This window comes from Scyliorhinus torazame, chromosome 11, assembly GCF_047496885.1.
Source record: "Scyliorhinus torazame isolate Kashiwa2021f chromosome 11, sScyTor2.1, whole genome shotgun sequence".
NCBI classification, from domain to species: domain Eukaryota; kingdom Metazoa; phylum Chordata; class Chondrichthyes; order Carcharhiniformes; family Scyliorhinidae; genus Scyliorhinus; species Scyliorhinus torazame.
In genome coordinates, this window is record NC_092717.1 from 144,362,559 (window position 1) to 144,387,582 (window position 25,024).

General features: G+C 47.9%; 1 protein-coding gene across 2 annotated transcripts in view; it reads left to right on the forward strand.

Annotated features, from left to right (window-relative positions):
• The window catches only part of dnaaf11 (dynein axonemal assembly factor 11), a 139,067-nt gene extending 118,677 nt beyond the window's left edge, over positions 1 to 20,390 (forward strand). The window contains exon 12 of one of the 2 annotated variants that reach the window (XM_072467849.1): positions 15,699 to 20,390. In XM_072467849.1, the coding sequence (XP_072323950.1) occupies positions 15,699 to 15,885 (187 nt within the window). In that variant the 3' untranslated portion in view covers positions 15,886 to 20,390. The remainder of the gene's footprint in view (positions 1 to 15,698) is intronic. The other variant, XM_072467850.1, reaches the window with a different exon arrangement.
• The last annotated feature ends 4,634 nt before the right edge of the window (positions 20,391 to 25,024 follow it).

Genomic DNA, 25,024 nt, shown 5'->3' on the forward strand with positions numbered 1-25,024 from the left:
TTGGGCAGCACGGTAGCATTGTGGTTAGCACAATTGCTTCACAGCTCCAGGGTCCCAGGTTCGATACCCGGCTTGGGTCACTGTCAGTGCGGAGTCTGCACATTCTCCCCGTGTGTGCGTGGGTTTCCTCCAGGTGCTCCGGTTTCCTCCCACCGTCCAAAGATGTGCAGGTTAGGTGGATTGGCCATGATAAATTGCCCTTAGTGTCCAAAATTGCCCTTAGTGTTGAGTGGGGTTACTGGGTTACCGGGACAGGTGGGGGAGTAGGGTGCTCTTTCCGGGAGCCGGTGCAGACTCGATGGGCCGAATGGCCTCCTTCTGCCCTGTAAATTCTATGATTCATTGGAGGCAGTTCAGAGAAAGTTCACGAGATCGATTCCAGGGAGGAAGGACTTGTTTTATGAAGAGAGATTGAACAGTTTAGGCCTGTATTGGCTGGATCTTGGAAGAATGAGAGGAGATTTAATTGAGGTATGTAAGATGGTAAAGGGGATTGACAAGGTATACATAGAGCAGACGTTTCCCTTTGTTGGACATTCTAGAATGAGAGGCCATGGGCTGGATTCTCCGCCGGCAGGATGCTCCATTTTGCCGGCAGCCCGGGACTGCCCCACAATGGGAAACCCCATTGACCAGCCGGCATAACGGAGCAGCCCGCCGGCGGGGTGAAACAGAAATGTGGCGCGGCGGGGCGGAGAACCCAGCCCCATAGCTTTAGGCTGAGGGGTGGCAGATTTAAAACAGTAATGAGGGGGAATTCCTTCACTCAAAAGATCATGAATCTGTGGAATCTCTACTCCTGAGCGCAGTGGACACCGGAACACTAAACTAAATTTAGGGAGGAGATCGATAGGTTTTTAATTCATGGCGGGATGAAGGGTTATGGGGAGCAGGCAGGAATGTGGAGATGAGGCCGAGAGGAGATCAAGCCATGATTGTTTTGAATGGCAGAGCGGGCTCGAGGGGCTGAATTGCCTACTCCTGCTCCTAGTTCTTATGTTCTTTTGATATTTGTCAGAGGCTTCAGGAGTGATTTCCCCATAAACCCTAACACCTTTTGTGCTCAGAAAGCATCCTTCTCTTAAAGAGGTCTGGATCGCTACCCTTGCTCTTCAGTGAATGTTTTTTTTCATCCACATGTGGCCTTGTCAACCCATGTTCAGTGCATATCGTGTGTCTTGCCGACTCAGCTTACTCAGCTCCAGAGTGAATGTCTCGTTGCTGGCGATTGGCTATTTGCGTTGCAGTAATGGAATGCAATGAAAAAGCTATTGGGAGTTCCCAGCTTTAGGATCTTGAGAGGTGCCAGTAACGATGATAAAATATCAGTTATTATAAGGAAGTGAGAAGCTGACTGCCTTGGTTGCCCTCGGCAAACACGTGTCATAGATAGTGTAGCACGCTGTGTCAGCCTTTGTGACGATGATTTTGAGAGGATACTGTAATGCAGTTTGTGGGGAACCCTCAGGATGGAATTCCTGTTAGTCCTCTAGATTCCTCATCTCTGATCAGCTTTTGAGTGTTATAGTCATGAATCTCCAGTACCAACTCGTCAAATGCGTTGGGGTCTCCAGTAGAGGCTTCTGTATCTCTAGTTATCACTTTCTGTGATGTTAAATCTTCTCCAGTAAGATAAGAGGTGTTAACCTTGTGCCAAGGATGACTGTGAAGAGAGAAATGTGGTGCATAAGGGAGCTGTGCGTTGAAACCTTTGCAGCATACACACGAGGGTGGCAGCGAGGAAAGAAATGCTGTGTAAAGTAAGTACTGAATATGGGATCAAAGAAATTGAGAGAAGACATACATAGAACTGCAGAAACCGAGGAAGGTGTCAATTTTCCATCAGTGATGCATAAGCACATACAGGTCGCAGGCTGCCATTATGGCCATTACAGAATTCCCAGCAGTGAAGACCTCCATTTACCAAGAGATTAATTGCAAGTATAGTTTCAGTATCAAACATTCTGGCAATTTAGGGTGGTCTCATGTCTGGACTCAATATCCTTGGCTGTCAGATTGATATCCCTCTGTATAGCACCTACACAAAGACAATATAAAATGGAAGTTAGTATTGTTGAAAAGATAGAGCCATGCAGACTTGATGGACCAAATGGCCTCCTTCTACACTGTAGGGATTCTGTGTGGTGTCAATGATAGGGAAATTAATAGAACCAGCCATTACTGCACGGGCAGTCAGTTATCATTCACTAGAACTATTCCACTTGCATTCTACAGTTCATTTATGTTTCTCAGATGTTTCTCAGTGTTTCAACTGAAGTAATTTCTTTTAAATGAAGGAGAAATGTGCTTTCACTTTTATTTTGCTTGTCCCAGCAAAATTGTACAATGACTACAATTACTGACATCAATCATCAATCTATTAATGGTTACTGACTCTACCATCTATAAAATATTTTAGAAAACTGCAGTCTGTGCAGTTTTCATATTCCCATCTTGTAATATTCCTATTTGGCTGGAAGGCTAATATTCGGTATGTAAAGATTTATTTCTTTAGCTATTCCTGTTTAAAATTATCTTTCCATTATATCCCCAATGTTATCATTTCTGACAAAGGATTCCGTTTTATTCCTTGATTTACTGCATTGCAGTTTGGTGAGGATATGATGAGGGAATTCAGTGTAACATGGAAACTATGTCACCCAAATAATAAATAACAGTTGCAAATTTTTGTGACATTTTGCTGATACAGCTGTAGAAATTGTCTATTATTTCTTCATTGGCCCATATATTATCTACATCCTTCTAAAAGTTTGGTGATTAGACGTTTTTCACATTTAAAGCAATTTTAGTAGAAGTGAAATTTACCTTCATTCCTGAAGAAACTATTCTACTTTCATTAACAAACATTAGGCTGCATTCTTCAACTGTGGAGAGAGAAATAGTGTTTCAAGTCAAGTATGACTCTTTTTCAGAATATAACTCTTCCAAAACTCTATTTCTCTCTTCAAAGGTGCTGCCAGACCACCTGAATGTTTCCAGCACTTTCTGTTTTTATTATAAACTATTTCCCTTACTGGATTTTCCAGAACAATGGTAATTAGTCTTAAAAAGATGGTATCCCATTTTGGAATGAAATCAGGGAGTACTTTCTCAAATAAAGAGGAGTGGGAATCTGGGTTGAACGCCTGTAAAACACTGTGGAAGCTGAATCATTCGAAATTTTCATCATAAGATCAATAGATTTTTAATTGATAAGAGCACCAGAGGGGCTGGTTTAGCTCACTGGGCTAAATCGCTGGCTTTTAAAGCAGACCAAGGCAGGCCAGCAGCACGGTTCAATTCCCGTACCAGCCTCCCCGAACAGGCGCCGGAATGTGGCGACTAGGGGATTTTCACAGTAACTTCATTGAAGCCTACTCGTGACAATAAGCAATTTTCTTTTCATTTCATTTCATTTCATCAGTGACATGGAACCAATATGGGTAAAGACAGTTGGGGTTTAGTTACGGTTGAGATGCAGAATATATGTTTCTATGTTCCTCTAATTCAGAAGAAAAATACCCAGAAGTATTTTACATTTCGGATTCCAAAGGATATACGCTGCTGAACAATCTATTCAGCCCAACCAATCTGTGCTCTACTTGAGCCATCTCCTGTCTTTCCTCATTGAAGTCTGTCATCGTAATCCTCTATTCTCTTCCTGCTGCTGTGCTTGTCTAGCTTCCGCTTAATGCATCAATACTATTCACTTCAACAAGTCCCCATGATAGCAAGTTTCACATTCTCACCATTCTCTTGGGTAAAGAAGTTGCTTCTGAATTACCTATTGGATTTCTTAGTAACTACCTTTTATATTGGTAGCCTCTAGTCATGATGTTCCCCACAAGACAAACATTATGGACGGTTTTAATAGAATGGATACAGAAAGGATGTTTAAAAGCCTTTATTAGATCACCACAAGCCTTCTATTTTTCTTTATATCTATACATACGCATTTCCGGTAAATCTTCTCTGCACCCCCTCCATTGCCTCTATATCCTTTCTATAATATAGTGACCAGAACAGCACAGAGTGTGATTAGCTAAGGTTCAATACAGGTTTAGCAGAAGAGCCCTACTTTTTAATTATATCCATCTAGAAATATATTTTAATGCTTGGTTTGCTTTTTTATGGCCTTGCTAACTTGTGATGCAACCTTTAGTGATTGGTGTTTTGTACTTTAAGGTCCCTTTATTCCTCCACCAAGATTTACACCTTCCAAATTGTGAATAACAGTCGTCCTAGCACTGATCATTTGTAGAACACCACTCCCATCCTTTTCTTCTGAATAAATACCCTTTACTCTGAATCTTTGCTTTCTCTCTTAAAGTTTGTTTGTAATCCATTCTGTCACTTCTCCCTGACTCCGCATTCTCTCGCCTTATTCATTTCTTTAATTTAGAGTACCCCAATTATTTTTTTCTGATTAAGGACCAATTTAGCGTGGCTAATCCATCTACCTTGCACATCTTTTTGATTGTGGGGGTGAGACCCACGCAGACACGGGGAGAACGTGCAAACTCCACAGACAGTGACCCAGAGCCGGGATCGAATGCATGACCCCGGCGCCGTGAGGCAGCAGTGCTAACCACTGCGCCGCCGTGCTGCCCATCTGGCCTTATTCATTTGTCTATTATGAGGTTCCTTATCAGAGACCTTTTGAAAATCCAGATAAATTACATTTACTTCTTTGCTGTCTCTGTTGCATCTTGAAAAAATTCAATAAGATTGGTCATGCAAGAATTTTCCCTTTTGAAATCCATGCTAATTATTCATTATATATTACATTTCTTGTTTCTCGATGTTCATTTATTCTCTCCTTTATTGGGAATCCATTATTTTTCCTATTACCATTACTATACCGACTGGTCTATGATTCCCTGGACATGTTATGTTCCCCTTTTTAAATATAGGAATGACAAGAGCTATCTGCCAGTCTTCTGACATTACACTTTCTTCTAAAGAATAGTGCCACTGCTATCTTTTCTGAACCACGGTCTTTTATCCTCTTTGAGATTGATTACTTTATTCAATGCATATCTTTTCTAAATTTTACCTCATTGTTTATCTCATTGTTCAATGTTATGTTTACCTGTTCTATCTCCCTGGTAAATATCAAAGCAAAATAATTATTTAGTATTGCTACAGTCTGAGGTTGTACAAGATGGTTATAATGTGCATTGTCTCTAATTTAAAGTAAAATAGAGTAATGAAAACAGTTATGCAATCTGCTACGAGTTTTGCCTTGACAACAAGTCTGTGCGATTGGTTACCATGGGGACTGAGGGCCCAGGTCAGATGTTGTTGAAACACACATGCCAGGTTTAACACCTGAAAACAAAGGCAGAGGCAGATGTCCTTGTAATTGCAGACTTTCTGCCTCAGAGATTTTGAACAGTAAGATAGAGAGAAAGCAAGAGAGTGAACGATCAGCTATTGCTACAGTCTGCAGAGAAAAGGCTGTTTTTTCTGTTAGCTAAAGGATAGAGTGTGGTGATATACATCACTGTAAGTACACAAAGGGTTAATGTACATACACTACACCTAGCTAGACACTAGAGGGAACACCAGAGACATGACACACAGACAGTCAACCAATAGATCAGTAAGATAGGACACAACCAATGGGCAGTCACGATACACACAGAGTGACACTACCAAAGGAGGACATTACACCAACCCATATAAAAGGACACATCACACTTGCTCAGTCTCTTTCCAGTGGAGACTCTCAGTGAGTACAGACACAGGGTTGATTGAGCATCACTCCCACCACGTGGATTGTAGCAGACTGGTTAGTCAGTCTGAGTAGTTATAGAAGGATTAACAGTAGCGTCGAATCCAAGTAGGAGAATTGTTAATAGTTTAATAAATGTGTTAAAGCTATCTCCAAGTCTGAACCTTCCTTTGTCAGAGTGCACATCAAGGAAGCAGCTGATGCTATGATAAGAGCATAACAAAACATAGAGTACTGTAGAAAGCTTGTCCAGTGGTCGAAGAGAAAGAACCCACAATGATTCAAAGACACTGGAGGATTTGCAAAACTCGGTGAAGGAATCACCGGAGTGACTTCACTGGTGAAAGTCGGTTTGAGAACTCTCAGAGAAGTGAGAACGAGAACCTTTGATGGTCACTGGGCATTACGATTTGGTGAAATGAGGAGAAGAGAATCTGTTGGAAGATGGGAGTGACTCTCAACTGTTTCCTGAAAACACTGCAGTTCTGAGAAAACGTGCTGTAAAGTACATATGTGGCCTGGGGTTAAACATGAATATGGGGTTTCTTTCCTCTAGTTTAAAGTATTAGGTGCCTATTTTTATTGCAAAGTATGTTTGTGGGGAAAGCATTAGAAGTGTACTCCATCCTATAATAATCCAGTGATATTACAGTGAAGAATGGTGTTTCAATCCATATGAGTTGGTGCCTGAAGCTTACAGGCAAAAGTCTAGAAATCTAAAGAATAAACCAAATCAGACTTGTGGAATTTGTTGGAGAAAAATAAATGAGTCAATTGCCTACTAAGTAATGTTTAGTTGGTTGGTGTCATCCTTTGTTACCATAAATGTCTTCAAATTTTAAATCTTGTGTGAGTCCGCAGTCGGGAATCATGTGGGCGAGGTTCACTTGTGGTCTCTACAATCGTGAACCTGACGAGGTGCACCTCGCAATGGGCCAAGGGACCAGTCGTTGCCCCCTTGGCCCAAACGTGAGGTCCACTACGCCAGGGCCATGATTGTAGAGACCATCCAAGGCTACCCCCTCCCCCACACTTCTTAAGGAGGCCCCACAAGCTTCACGCCGCAAATGAAGGCTCGCCAATCGATTCGCTGGGACCGCGCTCACCAGCCCCTCGCTAACAAGGTCGAGCAGAATTTAAACTGCTCTTGCTCAGCCACCCACACTCGCAGCCATGGCACCTAGGTGACCAACCCCATAATTTGGGGATGCAGACCTGGAAGGCTCTTAGAGGCAGTCAAGGCCAGGAGGCATTTCCTGTACCCCTGCGGATCCCAGAGAGTGAGCCACAGGGCAGCCAGTGCTGCCTGGGATGAAGTGGCAGTGGCCATTAGCCATTAGCTGGTGCAGCGTGACCAGGAGGACAGGCCTCCACTGCCGCAAGAAAGTCAACAACCTACACCGGGCCGCACAGGTGAGTTGCCACCCCCCCCCCCCCCCCCCCCCCCCCCCACCCTTCCCTACAGACACACACAAGGCTAGCCCTGGCCTGCCCAAGCTGCCCTTGAATCCAGTTCTTGGAGCATATAAATAGAAGCAAAATACTAATGATGCCAGAAATTTGAAGTAGAAACAGAAAATGCTGGAAAAGCTCAACAGGTCTGGCAGCCTCTGTGGTGCGAGAAATAGAGTTTTGAGTCGGTATTATTCTTCAGAGCTGAACAGAGGTAGAAATATGATGGGTTTTATACCATTAAAGATGGGGTGGAGCAGGTGGAGTAAAATAGAAGGTTGGGGATAGGTGGGAGCTCCAGGGAGATTTGACAAAGATGTCATGGACACAAGACAAAGGGAGTGGTAATAAGCGTGCTGAAGACTATGGCAGGTGTTAATAGTGACATAAAAGTCAGATAGCGGAACAAGGGCCGGTACTCTCTGAAAACATAATATAAGAAGAATTACAGACTGGCCTTGTGGGGAGAGGGGTTTGGGAGAAAAAAAGTATTGCAAATGGAGGAGAGCATGAAGCCCAACTGCTCCTCATCTTCCAATTAGGCACTTTACAGCTATCTGGACTTAGCATTGAGTTCAAGGACTTCTAATCATGAACTTTGTCCTCCATTATTTCTTGGCGTACATACAGTTCCTGTAATCTGTTAATTTATGGCATCTTTCAGTTCCTGCCACATAAGACATGTCATGTATCTTGAACTAAACCCAAGAAATGTTTTCCCCTGTATATATCTGACATAAAGAAAAATTAAGGAACTAAATTTGTGAAGCTGAGTGCTGCATTGTATTAAAACAATAATAACTGTACTCAACAGCATCAGAAACAATCGTGTTTTTGGTATGAATGCTCCAGAGATGATTTTGTTGGCTGCCTAAAACAGGCGTTAATGAAACCAGTAGACAAAAAATAGGAACCGGGCAAGTAAACATTAGACAGGTTAGGATGTGTGAAGCAAATAAGCATTCTTTTTCAATTTTCATGTACAGTATCAGGAAGAAATAGAATGATTGCAGGTGCAAATTCAACTGCCTGTAAACGGTGGTGGAATTTTGGGAAGTCTTGTTCTGTTAATAACAATTACTAATAGATCAATTGTTAATTTTAAAACTGAGATTGATAGATTTTTGATAATCAAAGATATTATGGAATATGGGGCAAAGGCGAGTTTATTGAGTTATCACCCCTTAGCCATAATCTCATTGAATAGCGGAAGAGGTTCTCAGGCTAAGTGGCCTACCTGTTCCTATGTTAGGCTTCTTGAATATGCTGATAAGTAGCATATGGCTTGTTTTAGGACCCTAAGTCCAAGCTGATTTATTATGTGTTCAGGATCACTCAATGTGCATGCAACGTAAAATGTGTAAGGGTTTACTGGAAGCAACCATCAAATAAAATCAAAATCACTTTTTAATACTCAACTTGAAATTTGAGCTAGGACAGGCATTAAACCGGTGATCTGCTGTTGCTCCTCGGTCCTTCCTGAATACTTTCCACCCCACACTTGGCTGAGATGATTTTGCTTTCTCCACCCCATCCACACCCGCTTCCATGGCCAACACCCACGGCTTTTGAATACTATCCTGATGAGCCTGGCAGAACCACTTCCGCTGGTGATTCCTTTACAGGCTTTAATACACATGTTATTGCTGTTCATTTTAATGAGTGCGTGAGCTTTTGCCAAGCCCATTTCCATTAATGGCATTTAGACTAAGATCCTGCCAAATGAATCTTACATCTTTTATAACCATGCAATAAAGCTAATTGACATCCCAATTTTAAAAGGACGGAAGGAAGCAATTTGAAAGGTGTTTTTGTTTAAAAAGTTATTTGTCTATTTGTGTCCAAAAAGAAAATCATATTCGAATGCAAAGCTGACTCTGTTGATCAAGATCAGGCAGAGATGGTTGGCATTTCTTGAGCACGTATTAAGAAATCATGATTTAGAAAGTCTGATGCTGATGTGAAAGATCAATGGTAAAAGAGATTGAGGTAGTCTCAGAAAACCCTTTTTAAATTATATGAATGTACCACCAACAAAGATGCTTCACACCTCGAGAGCAAGACTGACCTGGAAGCTTGTGATTGCCAATGCCCTCTTAGGGCGTGGTACCTGAAAAGAGACTTGGCACTTGTCGGACAATACTTGTAGTTTTAATGTTCATTTTCTTATTTTTCATCAAATGTTTTGTGAATTCATGTTTGCAATATAAAGCTAGGAAATGGTTAAACTAATGTCTAATTCAGTATACTTTTCCTGTGTTTTGTGGATTAGACCATGGAAGCAATATTTGCAATTATGGAAAAGCAGTAGAAATATTATTATCAATATCACAGAAAAAGTGATTCTACCGAAAATTATTCCAGGACTTTAAAAAGATGGGAGATGTGAACTGTCACCCATAATACCAACATTCATTTCGCCACAGCACCTAACTAAAAGCACACCTAGTGAAGTACCCATTGATAAGTCACTCTTAACCTTAAGGTTGGTTTCTTTGACAGCACCCAATTGCAGATGTTCTTACTTCCAAGTGACACTAGATGAAAGAGGACATGTCAGAGAGATACTAGAGACAGATTTGCTCCATCATGCATGATTTTAGTAACTACCTGAAGGCTCTGGGAATCTAGAGGATGATAACCATGAGCAACTGTCTCTGCAGTCCAAACCATCATGGAGTCAATTTCAGATCTATTTAATTAGGTGTAAGAACATCTGAAACTAATTTGGTTCGCACTGCTGCCTCACAGCGCCAGGAACCTGGCTTTGATTCCAGCCTTGGGTCATTATCTGCCTGGGTTACCTCCGGGTGCTCCGAGTTTCCTCCCACAGACTAAAGTGTCCAGCTATGTGCAGGTTAGGTTATGGGGTTACGGAGATGGGGGGAATAGGCATAGGAAGAATGCTCCTTCGAAGGGTCAGTGTAGACTCGATGGGCTGAATTGCCTCCTTCTGCAATGTAGGGATTCTATGGTTCCATTGTATAAAAACAGGTATTGTCGGTAGTAGGCAAAGATATTCAAAGATGGGCAGCACAGTAGCATAGTGGTTAGCATTGTTGCTTCACAGCGCCAGGGTCCCAGGTTCGATTCCCAGCTTGGGTCACTGTCTGTGCGGAGTCTGCACGTTCTCCCTGTGTCTGCATGGGTTTCCTCCGGGTGTTCTGGTTTCTTCCCACAAGTCCCAAAAGACATGGGGCTGGATTCTCCGAGACATCGCGCCAAAATCATGAAACCCGATCGGTTGGAGAATCGGCTCCGACGCTGAAATCGGGTTTGACACCGGTTCCGTTCCGATTTTGGATTCTCCAGACCCTCCAACACAACAAATCGCAGTGCCCGCCGCGCGGCCCTGAGCATCACATTCTCCGCCCCGACGACTGATTCTCCGGGGCCTCTGCGATTCAGCGAGCCGGATTGGCCAATTTCTAACCACATATTAAAAAATCGTGACACCGGCGTGTTGGTTGAGGCGGCTGCGAGAGGAGGTAGGAGTTGGCATGTGGGGGGCTGTGGGCTCCCATTACGGACACCGGCCGTGCTTTGTGTGGGGGGACAGGCCGAGCAGTTGGGGAGCCCCTGACATGACACGCCGGTGTCCACGCAACGAGCACCATTACGGCAGCCACCCACCCAGGTGCTCGGTGAACGCAGGGTTAACGGCCTTATGGGTGGGTGCGGCCCCCCTCCTTGGCCACCTCACTCAACCGGCGACAACCACTGGGGGACCACCCAGGGCCACACCAGCAGCCCCCAGTGAGGGCAGTGCCATGAAACGGTGGCCCTGGCAGCAAGAACGGGCGGCAGGAGCGTGGGCACTGACGGGGCGGGGGTGGGGTGCGGCAGGAGCGTGGGCACCGATGGGGCGGGGGTGGGGTGCATGCGTGGCTCGGGCGCGCGGTGCCAACCGGGGCCACCGTGCAGCCCATGGTACCTGGTTGTGCACGGGTCTAGCGCCAAGATGACATGTTTTCCCCTCACCCCCTGCAGATTATCATGTTTGGTCATCAACCAGCGATGTTGGCCGTCGTGGCGGGGCTGCTGCCCTGCATACAGCCCTGTGGCAGCAGCGCAGAGAGGAGGCGGAGGCTGCAGTAGAGGAGCGGGCCGCAGAGGGGCAGGTGGCAGCCGCTCAGGCTGGAAGGCCCCCAGCCCAACAGGCCAAGGAGGAGGTGGAGGAATGGGGCGAGGAGGAGGACGAGAAGGAGGAACAAGACGAGGAGGAGGAGATGGTGGTGGTGCCAAGGAGGCGCCAAATGAGGCCCCGCGTGTACCGGCGCCGCATGTCCTTTGAGGAACTCCCGGACAAAGCACGCAGGAGGAGACTGCGGATGAGCCGGGAGACTGTCGGACATATTTGACACAAGATGGCACACCTGGCACCGCATGGGAGTGGGGGAGGACACCCACTACCGGTGGCCTCAAGGTGAAGGTCGCCCTCAACTTTAATGCCACGGGGTCGTTTAGTCGCCGAATGGGGACCTGTCCGGCATCTCACGGGCATTGGCGCACAGGTGCATCTGTGCCGTCACTGACGCCCTGTATGCCCTGGCGGACCACAACATCCAGTTCCCTGTGGTCAGCGCCCATCATGATGCCTGGGTAGCGGGCTTTGCTGCCGTCGCCACGATGCCCCGGGGTAATCGATGGGGTGCATGTCGCCCCATGGCCACTGGCAGATAACAGGCTGCTGTTCACCAACCATAAGGGCACCACTCCATGAACATTCAGGTGATCTGTGACCACCAGATGCGGATCCTGCACGTCTGCGCTCGATACCCAGGCAGTGTGCATGACTCCTTCATCCTGGCACAATTTATGATCCCCGGCATGTTCGAGGGACGCCCCCCCCCCCCCCCGTCTGCGGGGCTGGTTCTGGGCGACAGGGGTTACCCGTTGCGGTCGTGGCTAATGACGCTTATACGGAGGCCACAGACCACTGCGGAGACCCGCTACAGTGACACCCATTGTGCGACCAGGGATGTGGTGGAGAGGTGCTTCGGGGTGCTGAAGATGCGCTTCAGGTGCCTGGACCGCTCCGGAGGGACCCTCGAGAATGAGGCCAGGAGGGTCAATCCTCCACAATATAACCCAGCAGAGGCGGGATGTTCTGGCGGAGGATGAGGAGCAAAGGCAGGCCACGTCAGACAAGGAGGATGACGGGGAGGGGGACAATGAGCAGGACATGGGGGCTGGCCATGCACGGGAGGCCGCATTATGCTATCGGCAGGGCTAGCGAGCACGGGACGCTTTAGTTGACAGACGTTTCACCAACTAGGCGGGGAGGGACGTTGCTCAGCAGGGGCACGGACACCACAATACCACACTCCTTCACCACCGACCACCCTCACTTCCCACACCACCGACCACTCCCACCTCCCACACCACCGACCACCCTCACTTCCCACACCACCGACCACTCCCACCTCCCACACCACTGACCACCCTCACTTCCCACACCACCGACCACTCCCACCTCCCACACCACCGACCACCGACACCTCCCACACCACCGACCACCCTCACCTCCCACACCACCGACCACCGACACCTCCCACACCACCGACCACCCTCACCTCCCACACCACCGACCACTCCCACCTCCCACACCACCGACCACCCTCACTTCCCACACCACCGACCACTCCCACCTCCCACACCACCGACCACCCTCACTTCCCACACCACCGACCACCCTCACCTCCCACACCACCGACCACCCTCACCTCCCACACCACCGACCACCCTCACTTCCCACACCACCAAACCCCCTCACCTCCCACACCACCGACCACTCCCACCTCCCACACCACCAAACTCCCTCACCTCCCACACCACCGACCACTCCCACCTCCCACACCACCGACCACCCTCACTTCCCACACCACCGACCACTCCCACCTCCCGCACCACCGACCACCCTCACTTCCCACACCACCGACCACCCTCACCTCCCACACCACCGACCACCGACACCTCCCACACCACCGACCACCCTCACTTCCCACACCACCGACCACTCCCACCTCCCACACCACCGACCACCCTCACTTCCCACACCACCGACCACTCCCACCTCCCACACCACCGACCACCCTCACTTCCCACACCACCGACCACTCCCACCTCCCACACCACCGACCACCCTCACTTCCCACACCACCGACCACTCCCACCTCCCACACCACCGACCACTCCCACCTCCCACACCACCGACCACCCTCACCTCCCACACCACCGACCACCGACACCTCCCACACCACCGACAACCCTCACCCGCATGCACAGCCCCCCTCCATTATATATACCTGCGGCACAACGAGCTGGGGGCACTGGGTTGACAGTGACTGTGGGTCTGGTCCATGGGATGGCGGATGATTACAGCCCGCTCTGCGATGAAATCCTTGCACCACATCGTTAGACAATGTCTGACTCATGCCCGCAGTGGCACCTTCCACCTGGATGATCACTGCATGCGAGCTGGCCAGTCCATCACATGGCTCTGTCGAATAGCTGGGGACAGGGTAATGGGGATAGTCGAGGGAGTGGGGGGCTGCACGGTCCACCCACTGGGCCTCACTCGTTCACCACCCCTCATCCCCAGTGGCCATCACTGACCACCCCACACCCATCAGATAGAGCACAGAGGCAGGTTTGAACGGTATTAACAGGTGTTTAATGTGAAGAGGTATATACACACTGTACCCGAGCCCCTATAACTAAACTGTTCCCTGCACCCGTGCCATCTTAACTGGTGTCTCGCTTTCTTGCCTGATGGGCCCTAACACTACACCTAAGTGGTTCCCCAGAAGGTACAGCAGGAGTGAGGGGGGGACTGCTGAGACTCCTGCCTTGCGATAAGGAACCCCGTTGGCGCTCTTCTCCTGGGGCGGCCAGGACTGGATAGGCCTGACTGAACCTCGGACTTCCCGGGTGGTGTGGTGCCACCCTGTTCTGCCCGCTGCCCACCAGATGCACCAGGAGCAGGAAGGGGAGGGCAGGGTGTCCGAGGTGCAGCGGTGTTCCGGGACCTCCATTGCAGGAGTCACCGACACGGGCCCCAGCACCTCCTCCTCCCTCGGAGTGCCCGATGGCCCCCGGGCTTCTCCATGGGGTGCGAGTGGAGCCAACTCCCGAGGCCCCCCTGATAACTGGCGCTGCCAGTCCTGGATGCCCGCTCTGGTATTGACCAGGGTCTGTATATTAGCATCCATGGAGCACAGGGAGTGGGCCATCTCCGTCTGGGACCGGGTCACGTCCCTCTGGGTCTGTGCGACGCAGGCCAGCGCCTGGGCAATGGCGCCGACATTCTCAGCAATGGCCTGTTGGGACTGGGCCACAATGAGGAGTGCCGCTGCAATCTGCAGCTGGCAGTGGCACATGGTTGCCTGTGAGAGGGCAGCCCTGTCCTGGGCCACTGCCTGCACCTGCACGGAATGCCCCAGGACTTGCAAAACCTGACCGATGTCCAACACCGTCGCCCATTGCCTCCACCGCAGACGCAACCCGTGCGGTTTTGGCCTGGGTGGCACACATGACCGGCACCACTCCCTGCTCCTGCAGGCGGTTGGACTCCTCCACCTGCGTCTGCAGGTACTGGAAGCTGGCCGTCATCCCCTCCTCTAGTCCCTGGGTCTCTGCCTGCACCTGCACTATGGATGGGAATGGATCTTCCAGGAGCCCGGGATCCATCTGGGCGGCAGCTGGTTGCTGGGGCTGGGCTGCCCTCCGACCGTCCAGCCCCTCGGCTGCTCCTACCTCCACCTGCTGTACCGGAAAGGCTGTGTGGTGTGCACCAGTGAGAGTCCCAGAAGCCTCTTCACTAATTTGCCCAACCGAGGTCATAGTATCTGAGATGGTGGAGGGTGTAGGAGACAGCAGTGCCGGAAAGTGAATGTCCTCATCCAACCCGAAGTCCAGGGTCTCCTGGGTCACGGTCCCCTGTGTGTTTGTCCCCTGTGTGTTTGTACCCTGTGTGTCTATCCCCTGGGTGTCTGTCCCGTGTGTTTGTCTCCTGTGTGTCTGTCCCCTGTGTGTCTTTCCCCTGTGTATCTGTCTCCTGTGTGCTTGTCATCAAATTTGTATTTGGCAGGTGGTTTTATAGGCTGGTGCCCTTCAAGTCACTAGACCTCCTGATTTATCTGGATTGGGGAAGAGCACAGATATACGATGTCTTGCCTGAACCAGTGGCTGGATTCTTCTGTGCGCAGCAAGTCCTGGAGTGGGACTCAAACCTGGGACCATCAGTCTCTGAGGCAGAAGTGTTGCCAACTCCACTCAGGCTCCCCTGTAGCTAAAATGTTACAGTGGTTTTATGGGTGACATTCTTAATACGTGAGTGTGCTAAAACTTTAAATTAATTTGCAGCTGTAAAATGTCCAAAGGATAACGTAATCACCAAACAAAGAGCTTGGCAGAGTCCAGCAGTGAATGTTTAAATGTATTGTATAGTGGAGAGATTGAAACAATGCAATAATCTTATTGAATGTCTTGTCATATTACTCCATAGGACAACTCAACACAGTGAGAAGTTAGAAGTGGATCCAAGCAAGTGTTTATCTGCTGACTTGTCCAATATAGTGGCAGAGAGAAAATCAGTTGCTCAAGGTCCCTTCAAATTTCATCAACAGAAGGAACCAGGAAGGATCAGTGATGACTTCCAAGATAATCCTGAGGTGCCACCATTGATGGATTAAAATAGATATGAATCAGCATCATTTATCTGGACATCTGATATAGTGTAATTCTTCAACTCATTTAATTAATTTATAAACTTCAACTTAAATTAGAAAAACTGTATTGTGATTAAGCAGTAATGAAGATAAATGTATCCATCACTAGAACTATCTCTCTTTGTTGTTGTTTCTTATTAACTCAGGTCATCCTGTATACATTACAAAGACGCAAATTGAGTTGAGATATAAATATATAAATATTGTTTTGTTGACTGTATTTCATAAGAATCATACGAAATCGGAGCAGGAGTAGACCATTCGGCTGATTGAGCCTGCCTCACTATTCAAAAAGATCATGGCTGTTCTGACTGTGTCCTTAACTCCACTTTCCTGCCTGCTCCCCATAATTGTTGACTACCTTGCAGATCAAAAATCTGTGCAAGTCGTCCTTGAATAGATTCAATGATCCAGCTTCCATTGCTTTTTGAGGAAGAGAATTCTAAATACTAATGACCAGCTGAGAGAATGATCTGAGTACAGAAGTAAAGATGTCTTACTTCAATAGAACTTTGGTTAGCTTGCATCTGTATCTGTACAATTTTGATTCCCTTACCAAAGGAAGGATATCTTTGCCATAGAGGGAGCACATCAGAGGTTCATCTGGAATGGAGGAACTGTCCTACGAGGAGAAATTGGGGAGACCGAGCCTTCACTCTCTGACGTTTAAAAGAATGAGAGGTGATCTCATTGAAACTTATAAAATTCTTAAGGAGCTAGAAAGTGTAGATGCAGAAAGGATGTTTCTCTGGCTGGGGTTGGAGAGGGGGGTAATTGTTGAGTGTTGAGAACAAGGGGACACAGTCTTAGAATAAGGGGCAAACCATTCAGGACTGCAAAGAGGAGGAATATCTTCACTCAGGAACTTTGGAATACCCTACCGCAGGGGGCTGTAGAAACTCAGTTATTGTGAAAAAAGTCTTCCTCATCTCTGTCTTAAATGGGAGATCTCCTATTTTTAAACTGTGCCACCAGTTCTGGATTGCCCCACAAGTCAAAACATTTGATGGAATTTTCCATTTTGTTGTCAAAGTGTGATGGCAGATGATTCCAGCAGCACCATTCCTGCTGGCTGGAAAGGTGGGAACTTGTGCCCAATTCTGCACTTGGAGCCCAATTAATTATGCATGAGCGAGAATATCTCAGAATCACCCGGCAGGTCGAGACCTGATTCTCAGCCTGCCATCAGCTGGTGGGCTTGAAGAACCTGGTGCCAGTGTAACACATTTATACATATACTTTTCAACCCACTGATCATCAAGAGACTGTTCAAGACAGCATTCTCACCAGGATTCTTCCAGAATCCAGGAAATTCTGAAATATCATAACCAATGCATCCACTGTCTCCGCTGCCATCCCCTTACTACCCTAGGTTGCAGGCCATCAGATCCCAGAGACATATATGCCTTTAATCCCATCGGTTTATTCAATACCGTCTCCCTAGTGATGGCTCTTGCACCAAGTTCCTCTGCATTAACTGCAGTTTTTGGAATTTTTTAATTATCCTCTACCATGAAGACAGAGGCAAAATATTTGTTCAGTGCCTCCGCCTCTGGTGTTCCCCATTATTACCTCACCAGTTTTGCCCTTTAAAGGGCCAACATTAACTTTAGCTGTTCTCTTCCTCTCTATGCACTTATTGGTGCTTTTGATATCAGTGTTTATGTTTTCTGCCAGCTTCCTTTCATAGTTATTGTTGGCTCTTTTGATTTTTTTTTAATAGCCTTTTGCTTAATCTATAAATTCTCCCAATCCTCCAATTTACCACTAGATTTTACAGTATGGTATGCCCTAGTTTTTGCCTTTGTCTTCCTTGACTTCCTGGATTAGCCATGGAACGTTTTTCGCCCTTTTACAATTCCACTTCCTCCCAGGAATAAACATTAATTGAGAGGTATTTAATATCTCCTTGAACATCCGCCATTGTTCCTCAACTGTCCGACTCTCAATTATCTGTGTCCAGTCTACTAAGGCCAACTCTTTCTTCAGGCCTGTATAATTACCTCTGCCAATGCTAAAACTCTAGTACGACACTGTCTTCTTTTGCTGAATCTGAATTTGAAATTCTAGCATGCTGTGATCACTCCTTCTAAGAGGATCTTTAACAACAAGACTATTTATCAACCCTTCTTTGTTACATAATACTAAATGCCTTCCACAAGCCTGCTTCCTGGCTGGCTCCATAACATATTGCTCTAAGAAACAATCCCTCATACACTATGAAATCTCCCTTGAGGCTACACTTACCAATTTGATTAGTCCAGTCAGTATGCATATTAAAATCACCCATGATCACCATTGTGCCCATCTCACAAGACCTCTATGCCCCACTTTTGAAGTATTGCTCGGGGGGCCCGTAAATTACTCCTACCAAGGAGTTTTTTCCCTTGTTTTTATTTCCACCCAGATCAATTCAACACTTTGATCCTTAGTGCCAATATCATTTCTTAATAGAGTCTTGATGTCATCTTTGATCAGTAAAGCAACTCCACCACCTGTTCCATCCTTTCAGAATACATTCAACTCCCAGTTCTGGTCCTCCTGCAGCCATGTTTCAGTAATCCCCACCAAACATACCCATTTTTTCCGTCAGCTCATTGACCTCATTAACCTTATTCCGAATACAGCGTGCATTTAGTACAAGTTTTTAAAATATGACCTCAGTGAGCGGACTCCAAATTAACTTTGAAACTTCCCAGCATGAAAAAGATTTTCACGGGATATGGGTTTGAGTGAGTGGTGACCATAGGGCAGGAACACAACTTTCCTTCATCAATTCCCATAGAGGACAGATCTCGATGGGCCAGATGGTGTCCTCAGCTGCTCCCTCTGTGAAGCTATATATGTAGTTCTGTCTGAAAGTGCTCTCTGCCAGGTCAGTCCCCGCTTTGTGAGCAGGTGTCAGGGTCACATGAGTGATTCCCTGTTGAGGTTAGATTTAATATTGCTTCAAAGTTGCCCTGCACATAGACTTTGTGAGGACACGGGTAAAATCACAATTCTACTAGGAGAACAGAGCACCGTGCAAGTTCTCCTCCATGCATTTAGCACCAGGGCTCTGCATATTACCATAGTTTTGCACATGCAGAGGATCAAAGCAGCAGGGCGGATGGTGACCAGTGCAATTTAATTCATCTATCATAAATGAAGGTAAATTGGAGAAAAGTATATTGTCTGTAACCAAAGAGGAGCTGGGGCCTTCCAGTCAATCGAGGATCGAAAACCAAAAAGTTAAGGAAATGTGTCAGGGCTTACTCTGTCTGGAATCTGGCAGCTATCAGATTACACTGGCCTGTGTACAGCATCATACCCCTGCTGTTGTTAATGTTAAATGTTAGAATATGATGGAGGAATAACACAGCAGCTTGTCTTTTACCTTCAGCAAGTTTATTCTGCATACAGCTGGGGGCAGCACGGTAGCACAGTGGATAGCATTGTGGCTTCACAGCGCCAGGATCCCTGGTTCGATTCCCCATTGGGTCACTGTCGGTGTGGAGTCTGCACGTTCTCCCCGTGTCTGCGTGGGTTTCCTCCAGGTGCTCCGGTTTCCTCCCACAGTCCAAAGACGTTGCAGGCTAGGTGGTTTGGCCATGCTAAATTGCCCTTAGTGTCCAAAAAGGTTAGGAGGGATTATTGGGTTATGGGGATAGGGTGGAAGTGAGGGTTTAAGTGGATCGGTGCTGACTCGATGGACCGAATGGCCTCCTTCTGCATTGTATGTTCTATGTTCTAAAAAGCAGCTGTAGCCATCTGGGATGGCCAGTTACAATAAGGAACAGGGAAGGTCGCATAGCATAACGGGAAAAATAGACAATGCAAGATTCAGGCAGGCTCAGAGCCTGAATGTATATTTGTGAGCGAGGAATCCAGACGGTATCGAAACCCCCAACCGATTAGCATTTTGATGGCCCATCTCCGCCAGACAAAGGACTGATACTTGAGCGACCGATACAACCCCAGACATTTCGGCGCCACTCCCTGTACTCTGGAAGCGTAAACAACAGGGTCAATGACCGTTTAGGACACACCCAGCCATCAAGGCACCCGCCCCTTTATTGGTTCGAATCGAACACAGTGATCAAGAATTTCCCAATTAATGGGGTCCAAACTGAAGGACCGCCCAAAAGAGCGCGAAAACCCCCAAGGATAAAAAGAGAGACCACCATGTGTTTGGCCTCTTTTGGACCTGGCGCTCCGGCAACATCTACTTCCAAGTGCAGCACCACCAGAAGCAAGTTCAAGTTCAACGCCCGCTACCAGACAGATGAGCCCAGCTGAGCAGCAGTTACTTCTACAGACCCGATAGACTCAGAATCGAACAACGGCCACTGTTCCTCTGACCTAAGCCAGGTGCCTGAAGTTAAGTACAGGTTGTCATAGTTGATAGGTGTAATTTAACCAGTCGTGTTTATGTTTATGTTGCATGATTAATTGTGTGTGTAAATAAAGCACCCTTGATCTTGAACTAACTAACTGGTGTTTGGCTCTTTGATCGATATCCGGTTGAACCTTGTGGTATCATTTGATACCTGGCGACTCTGAGCAATGTAATATAGATATCCAAAGAAAGGAGGGCAACCTCATTGATTACCATATTTACAGTAGGTAAAAAAAGGCACAGTTATTGGTGACATCTGCCGGGACTCGACCCAGAAGTGACCGTGTCACTCCGAGAGAACCCACACAACGTTTGAATTGGAAATCCAAATTGGAAATCCAAAGTAAAGAAACCACAAGCAAAACCAGTAACGATCAAACCTCCAGAATTCGGAAGTGTGTAATTTGCATGCGTACTAACAAAGGGATACAAGGTAACCTCGATAGATTTTGTTGCGTGAAACTTTCGGGAGTTGCGTAAACCGGAAAATAGCATCTTTGCACCACTGTTTTATTCTTCCTTGTCCCAAATTCCGGGTAGAAACAGAGATAATCGTAGAGATAGCAATGAAGGCAATGGAAAGCCTTGTGCACCCACAAGTGCCCGAGGTCACAGCCACCAACAGAGCAGAACAGTGTCCCATATGGGAAGAAGAGATTAGGAAATACCTAAAAGGGAAAGGATGGCCCCTATGGTCGGAATTTTGTGCGAATGAGGAAACAGGTCCTGGCAGCATAGGAAAAACTTGGTGGGTCAGCCTGACCGAGATCCACAAGAAGAATTTGAGTAGAGTTCGTAAGCCGATGGCAATCGTGTCCTGCTTGGCACAATTGCGAGGCACAGAGGAGGTCGTGAGTACGCTCCACAGACAGCTTGAGGAGAAAGAGAGGAGGAGAGAGGGAAATGTTAGCGAGTGTGAGAGGTTAAACGAGCAACTCCGAGAGCAGCTAGCGGCGAAGGACAATGATGTCAAGAGGGCACACCAATCTTGTCTCACCCACCTCAGCAGCTTTCAGATTAAATACGATAAGGCCTACCAGAACACGCAATGTGTGATTTTGGTAAGAGAGGAAACAGAGAACCAAGCAGAACAGTTGAGAAAACAATGTGAGGATTTAAAGGCAGCCTTCCGACCACTCCACAGTTCCACCATGGAACAGAGGCAGAATTTGGTGGATCATGCCAAGTGCAGGCAGCAAATTGCAAGATTGCAATCACTGCTATCTGTCCAGAATGGGTTCAGAGATACCTTTGGCCCACAGTTAGATCAGGAAGACGGCCCCGATTGGCAGGAACTTAGTGAAACGGCCCAACGGTACGTGAACGAGACAGAAAATCAGAATAGAGCCCCCCGGGCCCCGAAAAGGAAAGCACCCGCACCACCGACTGCACGGGCAGCACCCAACCCAATGAATCCCATCACCACGCAGCGTAGAGTAACAACAGAAGACCAACCCGATTTTGTGTACACCACCCCATTAACCATCACCCAGTTAAGAGATGCTCGCGATAAAATTGAGACTTTCCACCCCACGTCAGACCCACACCACTTTTTTGAACGAGTTAGGCAACAGACCTTCATGTACGGTCTGGACGAGCAGGAAGAAGTAAAGCTCATAGTGATGAGCCTTGACCCATCGGTTATTTCTGTCCTTCCCGACCCACAAAATGTAGGAGGAGGTAGCCTCCAAGACATGAAAACAGGCATTTTAGACGCCATTGGCTACAATAGAGGAGATCCGGTAGAAGGACTCAACCGTTGCAGATAGAAAAAGGGAGCGCATCCAACAGCATTTTCTGGATGCCTCTGGATCCACTTTACAGCAGTATTCGGTGATTTAGCCCGCGCACATTTATCTGCAGACAATACGGCAAAATGGACCCGTATTTTAGTCTCCCATGCCACGGAGGCAGGACAAAAGGCATGTACAAATTACGACCCCTCAGACCCGGCACACAATGAAGTGTGGGTACTGAAGCGATTATCCAGAGCTTGGGAACAGTCCCTACAGAGAAAGATAGACCAAGAAAGAGTAGATGCCACCATAAATCCAGTAAGGGCACACCAAGACCCCGCATGGGTAAATGGAGGCAGAAATAACACCCTAAAGCGCAGGAATGTTACAATTGCGGACAGAAAGGACATTACGCATGAGAATGTCAAGCCCCCCTGAAACAGCAACGGAATCAGCCCATAAATGCCCCCCCAGGGAGAATGCCAGACCCATCCACAGTGTTAGCGCCCAAGCAGATAATTTGGCCATAAATGGCACCAATTGACGGTGTTCGGGCTCCCCAACTTAGGTCTGCGATACCCTTTGGAATAAGTCCGGAAGACCGGTAGTTGCAGTCACAGTCCGGGGACACCCAGTCGAGTTCCTTTGGGACACAGGAGGGTCCCGAACCACGTTAAACTCCACAATGTACCAGCGAGATATATGGCGCACTACAGACACCATTACCTTTAGTGGCTTTACAGGTCACCTCCAGCAGGGACACAATACAGCCCCTGTGGATATCCAGATCGGCAACATTAAAACAAAACACTCAGTCGTTTTGGTAGATTTACCCAGACAGCAGAACGCATCTTGGGAATAGATTTTATGAGTTCACACAACCTTTCTTTCGAGCCCTTAAATAAATGTGTGTGGAAAATGGCCAGAGCAGCACGAGCCCCCACCATGCTCACAGTAGAAGACTACGCACACAGGATTAGCTCAGTGGGAGAGTACTGGTTTGATCCACAAACCATTACCACAGACAAAACGGTTAGAGAAGTCTTGAAAAGACAAAGAGCATCGTTTGCCCAGCACGACTGCGGCAAACTCCCAGGAGTGGTTAACATTACAGGTCCCGATCCGAAGCCCCAGAAACAATATGGTTTTCCCCACCAAGCCGAGGGAGAGATAGCCAAAGTAATCCAGAGTTTATTGAACCAAGGAGTGATTCAGCCCGTAGCATCAACGAACAATTTCCCGATTTGGCCCGTAAGGAAACCAGATGGCTCATGGCGACTGACCATCGATTATAGGGAATTAAACAAAGTGACTCCGTTAGCAGCCCCCACTGTTGCCACGGGTCCCAAGACCATGTTAAAACAGGGACTTCTGTCAAAGATTTACACGGCTTTGGACATTATCAATGGCTTTTGGTCCATACCACTGGACAAAACGTGCCAGTACAAGTTTGCGTTCACTTTCCAGGGACAGCAGTACACGTGGATGTGCCTTCCACAAGGCTTCCACAACTCCCCCTCCATTTTTCACAGACAATTGGCGAACGGCTTATCAAAATGTTCTTGACCTGAATGCCTCGTTCAGTATGTGGACGACTTGCTCCTACAGACTGACACCAAGGAAGAGCACATTTCGCTTCTTTCGGAATTATTAGGACTCCTCAAAGAAATTGGATGCAAAATTAACCCCCCAAAAACCCAAATTCTCCAGGAAAAAGTCACTTATTTAGGTACGGTCATCACGCATGGTAAGCGTGAGATAGAACAGAAATGGATAGAGTCGATAATAAAATTGCCCTTGCCCCAAAATGTTACAGCACTCCGGTCATTTTTAGGACTGGTCGGTTACTGCAGGAACCACAAAACAGCCCCACTTTCCGAGCTCCATAAGAAACAGGCCCCATGGAAATGGCTTCCACAGCACATGTATGCCGTAGATACATTGAAACGCGCCCACAGCCCCCACTTTTCAGGCCCCAGATCCACACTCCCCATACGCGATAGAGGTAGTGACCACCGACCGAACCCTTCCGACCGTACTCCTACAGAAAAGGCACGATCGTTTAGGGCCCGTAGCCTATGCCTCACGAGTTTTAGATCCAGTAGAGCATGGATTTTCAGCCTGCGAAAGGCACCTGCTCTCAGTTTTCTGGGCGGTAGAGTACTTCTCATACATAACAGGACTCAACCCCGTAACCATTTTGACCAAGCACACCCTGACACAGCTTTTATTACACGGTACATTAAAAGACAGCACAATAAGTCAAATTCGAGCAGCGGGCTGGACCCTACTCCTACAAGGACGCGACATTACGGTAAAACGGACAAAGACGCACACGTTTCTGGCCGACAATTTACACTATGCAGGAACCCCACATGAGTGCGAGATCATTGCACCCAAGCACAGCACACGCCTCTTTGTTCCCAAATCGGTACTGAAAAAGACAGGGGACGACATTCTCCGACCCCCCGCCAGGTCGGAGAATCGGCGGGGACTGGCGTGAATCCCGCCCCCGCCGGTTGCCGAAGTCTCCGGCACCGGATATTCGGCGGGGGCGGGAATCGCGCCGCGCCGGTTGGCGGGCCCCCCCGCTCGATTCTCTGGCCCGGATGGGCCGAAGTCCCGCCGATAAATTGCCTGTCCCGCTGGCGTAAATTAAATCACCTACCTTACCGGTGGGACAAGGCGGCGTGGGCAGGCTCCGGGGTCCTGGGGGGGGTGCGGGGCGATCTGACCCTGGGGGGTGCCCCCACGGTGGCCTGGCTCGCGATCAGGGCCCACCAATCCGCGGGCGGGCCTGTGCCGGGGGGGCACTCTTTCCCTTCCGCCGCCTCCGCCACGGTCTCCACCATGGCGGAGGTGGAAGAGACTCCCTCCACTGCGCATGCGTGGGAAACTGTCAGCGGCCACTGACGCCCCCGCGCATGCGCCGCCCGGAGATGTCATTTCCCCGCCAGCTGGCGGGGCAACAAAGGCTGTTTCCGCCAGC